The sequence below is a fragment of the Cinclus cinclus genome, chromosome 2 (assembly GCF_963662255.1).
Source record: "Cinclus cinclus chromosome 2, bCinCin1.1, whole genome shotgun sequence".
In the NCBI taxonomy this organism is placed as follows: Eukaryota; Metazoa; Chordata; class Aves; order Passeriformes; family Cinclidae; genus Cinclus; species Cinclus cinclus.
The window spans coordinates 94362005-94377437 of NC_085047.1; the positions used below are offsets into that span (position 1 = coordinate 94362005).

At 37.1% G+C, this 15433-nt stretch overlaps 1 protein-coding gene across 1 annotated transcript in view; it reads right to left on the bottom strand.

Annotated features, from left to right (window-relative positions):
- MYO16 (myosin XVI) overlaps positions 1-15433 on the bottom strand; it is a 258913-nt gene that overhangs the window by 191165 nt on the left and 52315 nt on the right. The window contains exon 5 of the mRNA XM_062515094.1: positions 1893-2017. Coding sequence (XP_062371078.1) covers positions 1893-2017 — 125 coding nt within the window. The remainder of the gene's footprint in view (positions 1-1892; positions 2018-15433) is intronic.

Consider the following 15433-nt stretch of genomic DNA (forward strand, 5'->3'; position numbering starts at 1 on the left):
TGGTGGAGGGAGGGTGTGTTCTAACAGAAGAAATTACATTTTCTATTCAGCCATCAACTTGAAAAGTACTATTTTCAAGCAGTGAAGAAGCTCCTAGGGAATATTTTATGGCTGAATTCTTTCAAAGAAAAACTATTACAGGAGAACACAACAGAAAAAAGTTGTCTGTTGGACTTGCATGTGCACAAATGTAGGTGTTATGAGTCTATGAGAATGTGCATATTCACACATTTAAAACAATAATTTCTTGCTTGATTCATCTTAACTTAGATAGGGACTTAGATATATACTCTGTCAAGAGAAAACAAAAGTAATTTGACATTTAAAACAGACATACTCATCTTTTTTGTACAGATAGATACAGAGGAACAAAACGCTATTCTCAGAACCCTCTGATATCCATACAACTATCACAGACTGGCTGATTCAACAACCATGAAAAGAGAGATAATTGTTTAACAAATTCTGGATTTTCCACCAGTTTGTCACAAAAAATCACGTAATAGAAATCTCAAAGAAAAGCAAAAATACCTACTTTGTATCTATTTCTTGCAAAAATCAGATTTCAGAATAAAAACTGTTCATACAAAAAGTATCCCTTTTGTCAACATTCTACTAAGCAAACAGCAAAACCCCAAAGTATCCACAATGTTCTTCTCCCAGTATTTGCAGTTCTGTTAAACATCATTCAGAAATGTATTTCAACTATTCCAAATAACTACAGCAAAGGTCTTATACAGTAAGATTTATTTAAGATCCTAACTCAGTTTAACTAGGACAATTCTGACTAGAACAATAGAAGTTAAGTACAATAGCTATGTGATTTAGCAGCTTTGATAAAAATACCAGAAAAACTGGAAGGTAAATTAATGCTTTTATAAAATAAACTAAAACTTGTGTTGTTTCTTCCCACCACTTCCCTGCTTCCCTCCTGTTTTTAAACAGAGTCAACTGCCTGTGGTTGGCAACCCAAAGTGACCATGTTCTGTATCTAGAGAGAGCCAGTGGCTGGATTCAATCCAAATATGAGGCTGATCACTTCTTTTGTTACAGCTTAAACACTCCACAGGTATTAAAATATGGAATGATTTAGTATATTAATTCAGTATCAGGCAATGCAAATGCAGAAATTATAGTAATAAATATTAGTGCTGTAATAGTATTAGCACATTATATGCAGAAAAAAAAGGTACTTTAAAAAATGTGCTCAGTATAATAATGCTGCTGATTTGCCATTTATTGACTGAATGATTGATTGATTGATTGAGAATGATGTTGAAGATTTTATATGAAAAGGAAGGAAACATTCCAGAGACATGCTATGGAAATGCACATTAATTTAGAATTATTTGACAGCTGAAGAAATAGAAGTTCTGACAAAGCAAACTGATAGATCCATTTGCAGAAAAAATATAATAAAATCCAGTGACCACCAATAACATGCAAATTTGGGAGTAGGGGTACTTTTCCATATTTATGGTGTATTGAATGCTTCAATACAATGAATCAAGATCGGATTTCTACACGAAACAGTGTTTTAGTACAGTTCAGCCAGAAGAAAGGAGCAAAAACCAGGGATCACTGAATGAAGTTTCATCCCCTCTCTCACACAATGTCAGAGACCACATGTAACTCCTGCAGCTTTAAACTATTGTTATAAACAATTTTTGCTATTAAATTTCATGTTGCATATTTATTGACCAGGAAAAAAAAGTTTGTCATTGAGATGTTGCACTACCCTGTTTTAAAATCCATATTATGCATGGAATTGACATACATGTATTTTCAAAACACCAGGTAGAAGCAAAACCTTCTTAGGAGAACTGATTTGAAAACATGCTGAACTTGTTGCAACACATGCATATTCCCAGGGTGATGATGTTCCCACTCACCAGAGTAACTCCTTCATCATTCTTTTGATTCATACTGCCTCCACTTGAGATGAGCTGCCGGACATCTGTAAGCATTGTCATAGCTCTCTGAGTCTTCATCTGGCGCAAGGAATTCTGCTCTACACCTGGAAAAAGAAAAGGATAAAACCTTCTGCTATATTATTCACCAATAAAGAGCAGATACGTGATTATGCGTTCTGGGTTTTTTAAAGATTAATCAACATTTAAATAGACTTTAGTGTATATTTTGGAGTGTTTACTTACCTACAGTTACCAGAAAGTCTAATCCTATCATTATCAGTTGATATATGAATGAATTAAGTCAGTGAGCAATACCCAATAAACCACCCTGATCTCCTACTGACTGAGAGAGCAATTGCAGGTAAAGGAGATGCAATATCATGAAAACCACTGGGAGTGTGGAATAGCCATGATTGGGAAAAGAATTTTAAAAATCTAAGGAAGCCACTCAAGTGTCTGGGACTTATTTAATCTATTAATTCTTTTTTCATACTTTCAGCCCTGGAAATACATCACAGTACCCAGACCAGTCCCTCAAATTTTGTGGTTGAACTACTTGTGAGATTGTGAAGTCAAGCAAATGACATTAACACTCAGCACTTTTATGTGCCTGGGTTATTTTTAACTGGGATTAGTTCTTCAGCTAAGCCTAGACCACTTCAAGGCCCCAAAAAACAAGAGGAAATATGGTGTGGCAGTAGGAACAAACAGGAATGGATGGAAGGAATGAAGGGTATGGCATTGCTTGTGTCAGCATTGCTACTGAAAGAACAATTGTCAAAGAACAGCATTAAAAAGCAACTCAGCCTATTACCAAAAGAAAGCATGATCTCCAGTTTGAAGAGGTTTAAAATAAGAACCAGGATACAGCAAAAGTGTGAAGTGGATAAATTAGAAACTTGACTGTGGTTTGATTTGAATAAATAACCAAAATTCAGGGGTTCATTCTTCTGCTTCTACCTCCATGTAATTATTTAAACCCATATACAGAAAATCCAATTTGAGTATAAAAATTCCATTCTGGCCACGACATAGCAAAAAACCATATGAATAAATGATTCTTTGCTTCCACATTTGTCACTGAGTTGAAAAATTACAAACTATAATTTAATTAATATGTATTTAACATAATATTTTATCTTCAACAGTACTTGAAATTTTTTACTAAAACAATTGAAGTATGTTTCAGGGTAAAATCATGTTTTGAAATTCTTAGTTCTACTCTAAGAACTGGAACTTGTATAAAGGGAACTTTTATAAAGGAGTTCACAATATGTAGTTTATCAAAGAATTCCAAATTTTTTACAATGGTACATAATGCTTTATATTCTGTTGCCTGCAACACTTGTAAGAGTTTCAGCTCTGAAGTGAAATGTTCAGTGTGAGCACTGTCTTCCTATTCTCTCGTTTTTAGACCTGTCACCTGAATAATACTAAAGAACACCAAATGTAAAACACAAATACAAGCATAAGATGGGTAAAATAATGTTTTCTGTACCTGGATTAACCCCTTAATCTTTTATTTGAATGTAATTTAGACAAACACACACATATATCTACATATATACACACATACAAACACATATATATGCATTTATGTGTGTGTATATATACATAAGATGCTGATAGATTAAATTAGACAATGTCCCCAAATGAGAATGTGTTTATCATCCTACTGCCTGGAAGTTGCTAGACCAGAACACAATGCCAATTTCACAGAATATTCTCAGTGTCTCCTAACAATCAATGTTTTTTTGTCAGAAATAAAAGTTTTTATGCCTTCATCACATTTCAGAGTAATGATCTGACTACCAATGACACATGATGCCAATTCAGTATTTTGGTTTCTTCCTGTTTCTATATATTTCCTGCTTTTTGCAACAGTAAATTAATGGTTTAACACTCTTGTCCTAATGACAGAACTCCCCCAAATACCTAAGGACAATATACCCCCAAAATTTATTAGCATTTGCAGTATTAACTTGATATTTTAAACACACAGTATTCAAGACTGAGCAGACAAAATGAAACTTCACTGATCCAGATGAAATTTTTTCTAATGTTCTCAGGTAAGAAAGACTAAAGTTTAAAAATAGATGCAGCATTTTATACCTGATGAAGGAAGACATGCTTAAGTAATGCTGACAGAGCTTATGTCAATTTTTTCTTCATCTTGATATATCTAATAAACAATTAGAATATTTTTTGGGTTTCGAGGAGACAGGAGATGGGTGGAAATTAATTTGCTGCCTCTTTTGTCTGAGAATACCTCAAACACTCAAAAGCAGAAATTAATTCCACAATCCACATATTAGAAATACAGTTTCTGATTGTCCCAGGAAGAAAAAAATAAAAAATTAAAAATAAATACTGAGAGTGAAACAGTTATTATGAGTTTGTTTCCTTCATCATATTTAAGGTAAATTACAGTAACACCTATAGGTTGAGGGCAAAGGGCAGCTGAGCCCACTCAGTCTTCTCTAGCAATTTACTAATGACTTACACCAAATCTAATCTATTGACTTACCTGGGGCCACAAAACAACCCTAGCCATTGAAAGATTAACTCTGCTCATGTTGAAGAGGAAAACAAGAAAAGCATCCAGTTGCATTAATTGCTATATTATTTTCTATCATAAACGCAATGCAGCCATCAGCTCAGAGAAAACACATAAATCATGCCATAGAGCAACAAAAGTCAGTCTGTGTGAATCCAAAACCTATTCAAGACAGCTTTACTGGCTTCAAACTAATAGCTGTATAAATGAATGCTACATATTTCATTAAAAAAGAGAAGTAAATCAGCCTGGCAAGAGAGGTACCAAAGCGACATGGTTCCATAGATTTCACTTTTTAAATAACCAGAGTGGGTTAAAATGCAACAGAAACAATAGTTTCCCTTTCTCTACTTTTACAAAAAATATAATGAAAACATGCAATCTAAGTTTCAGCCTTAGAAATGTAGTTTTGAATTCCAAGAACTCAGGAGGTATTAGGCTTCGAGCTAAGACTTCTCTGGTGAGGAGTGAGAAGCAGATTTATCAGGCATGCACATGTATCATTCTGTGAGGCTTAAACAAGGAGACCTTGTCAATAAGTGCTTTCCCTTAATCAAGTTCATAATTCTGGGGAGTTCACTCTCCCTCCCCAGGGAGTGATACTTTCCAGGAATTTAGACAGAACAAAAAACATGCCACTCATACAGTAAGCAACTCTCACTGCCTGAATCAAAGAATGACCTTCACGTTGCTTTTCAAAGGGGAAATGTGGTTTAGATATTCAGCTGAAATGGGACAACAGCCAGCATGAATACAAAGAGGAAGAAAAACACATTGGCATCTACTATGGGAATGGATTCACATTTCAAAAACTGGTAAGTCAAAAAAAAAAAAAAAAAAAAAGGCATACAATGAAAAAAACACTCCAAATAACCTGTAAAATCAGAAAAGCTACGCAGTTTAGGAATTCTGCAGGAGATAAGATGGAGAAGGAGTGGTTAAAACAGCAGTGACCCTGCAGGGCACACGTTTGGTGATGAGTGTCAGTGCTGATGTCAGGCAGGAGAATAACCTAAGAGCTACAAAATAAATTACCTCTCACTGTTTAAGAAAAACACCTGACAAGGCCATTCCAGGTGCTTTGGCTGTCTCTGGCAGATAGAAGTGACAAGCAAAAGGAATAGAAAAACCACAGACAAATAATGCAAAAGTAGCTTTTCAAAAGTTTCAGTGATAAAGAAATACAAGGCAAACAGAACTAAGGATTGTTATTGAGCATGTTTTCCTCAAAAATGTCCAGTAGAAAGAAGTGCGCAAGGGGAACACTCATTCCTGGGACCAGTACAAAGCAAAACACCAAAGCATTCTGGCAAACACCCATTGCAAACACCCCCAGCAGCCACTCTTAGTGTAACAGGTAGGTCTCATTCTCCGACAGGCTTTACATTCTTAAGGAGAAGTCAACAGCATCTTGTCTTGCAAACATAAATGTACATTGAAAACTTGCAATGGATTTGAGAAGTCAATCTCTCTTCTCTCATTACCTGTATCTGCCCTTGTACAGAGCAGTAGATACAGCAAGGCTCCTTTCACCCTGTGCATGATAAGTCTCTCTTACTCTTCTATAATTCAGGGAATACCACACTTTAGAATTGTATTGTTTTTCTGTGCAGTGTAGAATAGGATAGGCATGTTAAAAAAAAAAAAAGTTATGCTACAATTCTTTAAAAACTAATTTTTATTCATTGAAATACCCAGATGTAGCTATTATTCTACTTGCTTAAAAGTTTTAGAAAGACTTTTCTGGCTGCTTATTAGATATCTTTGTAAACAGTGTTATTTTTGTGAGATTACATTGTTCAATACTCCTTGTGCATATCACTTGGCATTATGTGAATCTGATTGGCAAAGGTCAGTATATAAACAGATACATGCCAGCACAATTTGCTGTGTGAGGAGGGAAGCCAATATTTTCAGATTCTGCAAAAGAATGTATACTTGTAAAACTACTGAGGCCTATAACTCACTGCATCAGTGCTAACTGATTATTGCTGGAGGGTTTTGCCTGCCTTTAAAGATATCATTACATATGTTTAGTGAAGTATGTTTAGTTTCATAAATTGGCATAGGTTGGAAGGGGCCTTAAAGATCATCCAGTTCAATCACCCTGCTATGGGCAGGGATACCTGTCACTAGACCAGGTTGGTCAGAGCCCCATCCAACCTGGCTTCGAACACTCCTATAGACAGAGCATGCACAGCTTCCCTGGCCTCACCATCCTCACATTTAAGAATTTCTTCTCATTATCTAACCTAAACCTACTCTCTTTCAGTTTAAAACTATTGTCCCTGTCCTGTCACTACATGCCCATGTAAACAGCCTCTTTCCATCTTTCCTATAGGCTCCCCTCAGGTACTGGAAGGCTGCAACTAGGTCATGGCAAACCCTTCTCTTTTCCAGGCTGAACAAGCACAATTCCCTCAGCCTTTCCTCATAGGAAAGATTCTCCAGCCGTCTAATTATTTTGGTGGCCTCCTCTGTACTCATTTCAACAGCTCCATGTCCTTCTTGTGCTGGAGAACCAAGAGCTGGATGCAGCACTGCAGGTGGGCTCTCACCAGAGTAGAGGGGCAGAATCCCCTCCCTCGACCTGCTGCCCACACTGCTTTGGGATGCAGGCCAAGGCACAGTTGGCTTTCTGGGCTGATAAGGTTTATTTCCTTCTAGTCTCAACATGTTATCAGAAGTGAAGTTCTCACCTCCTCCTCATGTAGATATCAGAGTGACAATTCTCCCACTCCAGTGAACGTGCTTTTGTTCCTCTCTTTTCTATGATCATCTTAACTGATGATCCTTTCAGCTAAAATTAGCTAAGTGAACTGTCTTCTACTAATTTGTATGAAAACAAATGCTTTTTGTAATTTATTTCAAAAGGCTGGCACAATTTCAAGGCTTAATATAAACGCATTCATTTGTGGATATAGATTGCATATTTATTTTATTTTTATATTAATATTAGAGCACAGAAGCAAAATAAGTATATCACTCCATCTACTTGTGGCAAATATGTCTGAAATGAGATCACAGATGGTATTTCCACAGTACAGATTTTACCACAAGGTTTTAATATGTTATAGTTGTTTTTTTTTTTGTTTTTTTTTTTTTTTGTGAGAGCAGTAAAAGCAGACTATTCAACAAATTCAAGGGAGGCAGGAGCTGCAGGTGTACACAGGCCAGGCAGGTCACCATCCTTGCTGACCAGGGCACAGCCCCACAGTACCCAAAAAAGAAAATCAAGCAGGTCTGGTGATGGGAATGAGGACCAACAGCAGTCCTGTGATTGCCAGAAAGGTCTCTAGAGACAAATCCAGGTAAATCAGATGAAGCAAGGAGTCAAGTCAGTGGTCCAGGGTTGGTGTCATCAAAGTTGGGGATCATGTCTGGGCACAGGACTACCTCAAGCAAGGACCCGAGACTAAATGTGGCTCCAGAGACAAAGGATGGGTGAAAGATCATGACAGTTTTGCTCTTTCCCATCCAACAGCTCTGAGGTCACAAGGCCACCAGAGCTGGCCTTGAGCTCAGGCAGACAAGCCCTGGGAGCAGGGCTAGAGGAGAGGTCACAGGGCTTGTGGGTGCACTCTTTTTCCGACTCAAGTTTCTCCAACTTGAATAAAGCTGTAGTTTTAGTGATTCTATTTAAAAAGTGATAATACGCTTCTGCTGGTTATGAATCAGATTATTTCTTGATAAATTGTTTAAAAGGGCACCCCCAGTTTCTTATGTTCTTCACAATCTTTTTTCAAGTCTTAGCAAAGCCTGTTAGTCAAGGTGATGCCTATTTTCCTTCTAGCATCTGTTATAAAGCTAGATCATAAACTACTGGCTAAAATTTAAAATGTTAATTTCAGTGTCAAAAGTCTGCACAGTGAATTTAAGGTTTCCCCTTCAATAGACACATATCGGTAACATGCTGAAAGCACAAAAATATTAAGAGGAATATAAGACTCCAAAGCCCCTCAAGAACAAGAAAAAAATAAAAATTAAGGTACCTCATTCACACTTATATTAGAAAACAGAAAGGACAAAGGAAAATTAACACTTTCAATGATGATGTTTTCCAATGTGTCACATTTTTCACGTGCTTCTTTTTTTAAAAAGAACCCACTGAAACATTTCATTTGTTCCTCTATACTCACTGGCAACACCTAACCCCTACCATCAATTAATCAGGCTCTCTGCAGAAAACAGATTTTTTGGGTGTGATAATCTTATGGGTATGTGGCTCCCAATCAACAAGAATCAAAGTGAAAAAACTTTGAGCCACCCTGAGGCTATTTGGTTTTGATGGCCTATTTTTCTGTCAACTTACTGCATCAATATGAAAGAAAATTTATAAGCATAAATCAAGATCATGGTGCATATGGTTCTATAAGAGAAAATATATTAGGGAATCCAGTTTTAGCTGAAGCTTGCTGATCTTTAGTACTAACAATCTGTATGTGTTGACATTTTAGTCAGTTCTTACTGCAGTATATTAGCAATAATTCCGTAATGTCTGTGAAATAGTTTGAAGTGTTGAAGTTTAGACCAGTATTTTTCTGAAATACTGATTTTTATCCCTTTATTTTCTTGAGTGCACTGAACAAACACTAAGGGTTTTTCTCCCTTTGTTATATTACTAGATCTGTTTGAGGGTTTCTGTACCACAACCTCAACACTAAAACATTTGTGTGTATACAGTCATTCCTTTTAACTGATTACAATCAATCCCAATGAAAAATATACACAACTGGGAACTTAATTTGATCTTATTCTCACAAAAAGTGCCAGAGTACCAAGAAACACCCACTGAGATGTACCATCCAAGTGTTGCAGTTGTGGGGCTGTAGGGATGGGTTCCCTGGGGAGAGGCAGGGGCTGTCCTGTCAGCTCTAGCAGACCCTCAGCAGGACACAGCTGAGCCTGGCAGCCAAGTGTGACCCACAGCAAAGCAGACAGACACTCCTGAAAGAGCTCCATGCCTGAGAAAAACCCACACTGGAGAGAGGAAAAGTGTGAAGAAAAGGGGCAGAGAGAGGCTGCTATTACAAAGACTACTCCCCCAGCTCCTTGTGCTGCTTGTGAGGGTAGGAGAGTTTGGAGTGAAAAAGTGAAGCCTAGGAAGAAGGGAGGAAAAGCATCATTCTAATGCTTGACTTTGTTTCTCACTGCCTGAGTCTATTCCAGTTGACAATTTCCACCAAGTTGAATCTCTTTAGCCTGTGACAGTAACTGGTAAGCAATCCTGCTGTCCTTGTCAGGCAGGGACTGGATGAGCAGCTTTGTGGGATTTTTTTAGTGCAACTACACTAGATTTTATGGATAACTTCAAATTAATTACAGTTTAAATCAAAAATACTCTTTGGTATACCTTCCTATCACATTCTAGATTACTGTAAAGTACCAAGTTTGCAGTAATTTTTTCCTTAATCCTTGCCCACTACTTCTCTAAAATAGATTTTTCTGCACAGGTCATACATCCTGTATGTTGTTAACTCTTGGATTCAGGGAAATTCTCTTTACTGTACTAATTGACAGACTGTCTAACGTTAAAAGCTGTCTTCAGTGTAGGATTCTATACTAACATGTAACTTCTCTTTTTAATTTTTTTTATTCTACCTACTGCTGCAAGGCAGAAAAAATTATTTCTCCTATTTTCCAGATGAAGAGTAAGGCTTATTTCCCTTGCAAGTATGAATTTAAACAATGGTCTAAAATATTGTACAGATTTTCTGAATATAAATGATTTGAACCATACAAAACCACGTAAGAGGATAGGGCTTGCACATGATTTTGGCTCTATACACATTTTTCTGAGACACCTGAATATGATCCTTTTAATATTCAGGGAATAAAACAGATTCATTATTCCCCCAGCTTGGAACAGCATAATAGATTTTGCCTAAGTGCATGAAATCTATGTTACCATCAATAACCTTTAGCCAGCTATTTTAAATTAATTTGCCCCCACAGAAAGTGAACAGTACTGTGTCAAATACTTTTCAGAAAAGCAATACCCATTTTTTCTCCTGTAACTGTCTCACAGTAAAAAAAGGAATACAATCTGTACCTTTGAGTAGATATGTTATTTAAATATAGTCATTCTTCAAAAAATTAAAGAAAAATCATCTGGTGTGATTTTAATTAATGATCTGCTACTGCATGAAATTCTCACTACACAACAGACAAGAAAGCTATTGAATTTGCTTTGAGATGTGTATGATATGCAGTCAGTTCTTTAAAAACATATTTAAATGTCCAAATATCCTTTTCTCAGTTCAATAACAGGGATGATGTTCTTAGAATGCACAGTTATCCTACTGAAAACTGAATCCTGATATCTTGGAGGACAAAAGAGAACAACTATTTGGAAATGAATGACAGCGAATTGTCACCTCCTGTGACTTGGCAAATACAGAACCAAGAACTACATGTCAATAATTTCTAGCTTATAGATGAGTTGTGCAATCCACTATACAGCTAAATACCCAATAAAGAAATAAACAAAAATGCTTCATTCCTCAAAGTATTAAATACTTTAAAACAGCCTCCTTGAAAAGAAGGAGGCAAGGATCATATGTCATGATCAGAGTTGCAGTGACACAGTTCTACAGTAGATATTTTGCCTCCAGAAACAGAGAATACACGGGCAGTCATTTAAAGTTTGATTGTTGTAAAATGCCATTAATGAATCAAAAGACTTGCCTTACAATATAAAGCTGTTATTAATCAAAACAAATGTTATGGAAGGTACTGGGTAGACTTTCTTGATGATTTCAATAATCAATTAGGTTTAGAATAAAGGAGGACAAACAGTGAAAAAATACCACCTTTTTACAATACGTCCTAGAGTGACTTTACAATGCTTGTATCCCCAGTCACCTGCTCTGTTTACACTGGATATTAAGTTCTGCACCTTTAAGACAGGTTCTGAGAGTGAAGGGGAAAGAAGAAGCACAGAGTTTGTTATCAGAGACTGCACTTGCTCCTCTGCATCCTTCACACAGACTGGGTTGTCTGCAGTGGACAGCAGCAGAGCGCTCTCCCTTACTTTTAGTCATTTTTTTTTTTTTTGTTTGGTTGGCTTTTTTTTTGTTTGTTTGGGTTTTTTTGTTTTGTTTGTTTGTTTTTTTGTTTTTTTTTAGCTAGATGAGGCAGAGAAGCTCCCCAGACTGTGGTTTATTTTTCTTGGAACTGACTGGCCCTGCTGTGGACTGAAAACCCAGAAGAACACCAGGAGCTCTCACCTGTGGCCCACCAGAGCCAGGACACAGCATTTTCCAGCACAGGAGGGACTGGTAAGAGACTGAGCAAGCTGAGCTACACCCCACAAAAAGGACTTTCTGAATTTGCCATCTCTTCAGAACAGCGAGAGGTTTTATTGTTTAATATTATTTATTTTTATCTTTCTGAATACTTTGTTTGTTTAATAGACAGTTTTCCCACTTTTCTCCAAGGAAATCTTTTCCCAAAGCAGTTGGAGGACGGGCCACTTGAATCTGCTTTCTAGAGGCAGCCCCCCTTTGGAAGTTTCCTCACAAATTTGCCCCAAACCAGGACCCATTAGTACTTTCATTTCATGTCTGAATGGAGACACTTCCTGAAAGTGAACAGTGAATGGGTATGGAGTTGAAGGTGTAAGTGGCAACAAAGAAAATTCCAAATGAAAACAAAATGAAAAGTGCCATAAAGATCAGTTAGCACTGGAATGGGAGTTCAGAGAAGTAGAATCTCCAGTCCCACCTGGCCTGCCCTCAATTGGCCTTGCTTCAGCAGGTGCTGAAATACTTCAATGTTACAACTTTCGTTTCATAGCAAAACAGGAACACCAGTAATAGGGAAAACTAACAACATCTTGGCACAGAAAAAATGTAACAGCTTTTACTGTTGTTTTCCTTGTGGCTGATCAAATTAATAACCCTTCTGTTCTTTACTCTCAGCATTTCCTAGAACTGCACTGTCAGTGTAGGAGTACAGACCTGTAAACTTAAATATCCTAAAAGTCACCCCACACAGCAAATTCTATGTCTCAGCTGGCCATTCTGGGCTCCCTCCATAGCCCATGGAAGGATGCAGGCAGTTCAGATCCTAATTCATGTGCCTCATTACAGATGCCTACCTTCAAAACGTCTCTTTTGCTCTAAGAAGGGTTTGCTATGGAGTGACTATCAGATTTAGATAAATCCAAATAAATTTCTTGAGCTCATGAGCCCACTAGGCTTCTGAATGCCCCTTGGACCCAATCTGATATAATACAGTTAAGCTGTTTCGAACACTTTCCTAAACATAAAAAAGGATTCTGTATTTTCCCTTCCATCCTCAATTAGAGATATCTTAAGTGAGGCTTACAATATGCCAGGATTATTAACCAACATAAATACTCTTGTTTCTGTCAGGTAGCACTCTGAATTGTATTTTCTTAGGTAGCTAAAGTTTGCTAATTTGTTTCTTCAGTCAATAATTACTTTCTGTATGCAATGTAGCATTATTTATTTAATGTAACATAAGAGCAGAGAAAGTTAATTTTTGTACTGGAAAAGAATATTTTAACGAAATAGTAATAACTTAACTAGACTTCAGTAATAAAATCTCCACATAACATCCTCATAGGTTATGTTCCATAACAGCAAAGCATATATGCTGTATATATACTCTGGCTGTTGCTAGATCATCACAATATTTTGTTCTCATTGTACTCCTGTGCCTTAATAGATCCCTTACAAGCAGAACTCAAATAACTAACCCCAGTAACTGTTTTAATATATATAAATCATTAAAGGCATCCAGGGCTATTGTTATCACTTATGGGTCCAGACTTCTGCAAAGTAAATTAAGCTATTTCAAATAATGAAGAGCAGTTTAGTCATGAGGATCTATAATAAAACAGATAAACTACCACAGTAGTAAAATCTGTAAGAAATTATATATGCACTAGACCTCTAAGAACTCTAATGTTTCCAATGAATAAAGTTTTGTGTGGCTTCAAAGCCACTTGTTCCACTCTTACTTTGTTTCATCCAAGTAAATTGATAGCATCTGGTTTTCTCATTAGCTAAGTTATGAGGCACTTAATTTTGCTTTCTGCCATGCTCTCTGCAATTAGAGGCAATGATTAGAATATAATCTATTCTACATACAAGTCTCTTCTTTATATTGTAAACCAGGATGCACAACCAAATGGAGAACTGACATGAAAATGAAATTAAAACATTTCAGGAACACAGAGAAGTTCAGAGAATAGGGAAATATTCCTTATACAATGTATTTAAAGGCTGAGACTATGGGGGGGTTGTTCCTCCAAACTACAGGCCAAAGACAGTACTCACTACAGGATCAGCTAATCTTGTACAAAGAGGTTTGGTCCCGACCTCGCTCTGTGTTGAGGTATTCAATGCAGGCAAGCATGGGCATTGCTGCCATGAGGAGAACTTCCGAAACAATCCACAGAAAAGCACTGAGTCTCGGAGATTCAAAGTAATTCATACTTACTCATACAGCTTAGTTTCCTTCAAGAATCTCCTACTCAGTTGCTATCAATCTTGGTAGGCTTTTCAGAGATACTAAGTTTCAAAAGTCAAGTGCAAAAGAAGGATACTTTGAACTATCTATTGTTTCAGCAGGGCTCACATTAGAGACAGAAATGAGACAAAACACATTCTTGTTCAACAACGTTAAAAGGGCCCCAGTTTATTTTCCTCTACAACTCAGCTTACAGACTCCAACCACTGACTCAGACTACAGCCAGCTGCTATTGTAGACTTCCCCTGCAGATTCTGACTGCAGACCCAGAGCGACCTCACAGCAGCAATTCTCTCCCCTGTTTGGTCTGTCCTGCCTCACCTCAGCCCAGTTCTGGGCCATTCCTTCAATTCCTTCCATTTCCCATACCTCAGGATTCTCCTCTAACCAGCCAACCCATCCTTTTATCATACTCATCCTTACTGCATATAGCTGTGACCTATTAAGGGCAAGGCTGATTTTGGTAATTAACACAGCTGTGACTCATCAGGGGCAAGGCTGCCTGTAATCCCATCTCCTACATCCTGTTTCAAGAATAATGCTAGCAGACCAAGCAAAGCTGATAGGCATTTTGACACTGATCACCCAAAGGCCAGGTTTTCATGCACTACTGCAGTTAAGGTGTTGGATTGATCTATCCTACCTATCTAACCCTAAAACTTGTCAGCTTAAGATCTTATTAGTGAGCAGAAAGAAACAGTCATGGAAGTCAGTTCTCCTCAGCTAGCCATGCTAGGAAGAGTTGAAACAATATATGCATTTCGTCTTTCTCTCTATTGACCAAAAGGTCTGGATGATTAATTGAAGCATACTTATCTCAAGTTAATAGATGTAGACATCACCTTCAAAATGTTTAAGTTTTTCTTAATTTGGTAACTTCCAACATCCACAGAATCACAGTTTAATTAGGAACAGTGCCTCCCCTATCTACTGTAAAAGAGATACCAGTGTAAGCAGACTGCACCTTGTACGGTGCAGGAGTTTTGCATGTTACCTGTTAAATACAAATCAGAGTATTTGGAGCATTTAGACAACAAATATCTGTGATTTTTCAAGGCAATCAAGTTTTTAGAAGCTAATAGCTGCTTTGCCATTGGAAAAATCCAAAACCAGAGCTGTGAAGATACTGCCACACACTAACAAAATTATAAAACATGCAATATACTGGCTGTGACAGTATAGGACCTGACACAATGATTTCCTTGACACATTCCTTAAGAGTTCATTAACAGAATTTAATTTAACTTAGTTTATGCTAAAAAAAGATTCCTTATATGGAGGCAATGTTGAAAACATAAATTTTTACATTATTGCTCTTTATATTTACTTAATACCTTTTCCTCAGTGTTAAGATGAGCCACACACAATGTTAAGACAACCTCTCATAGTCAAAAGCGGTGCTAGAAATCTCACTTCAGAACTCTTATCTAAGGTGGGAACTGATGAGCAATAAACACAGTTT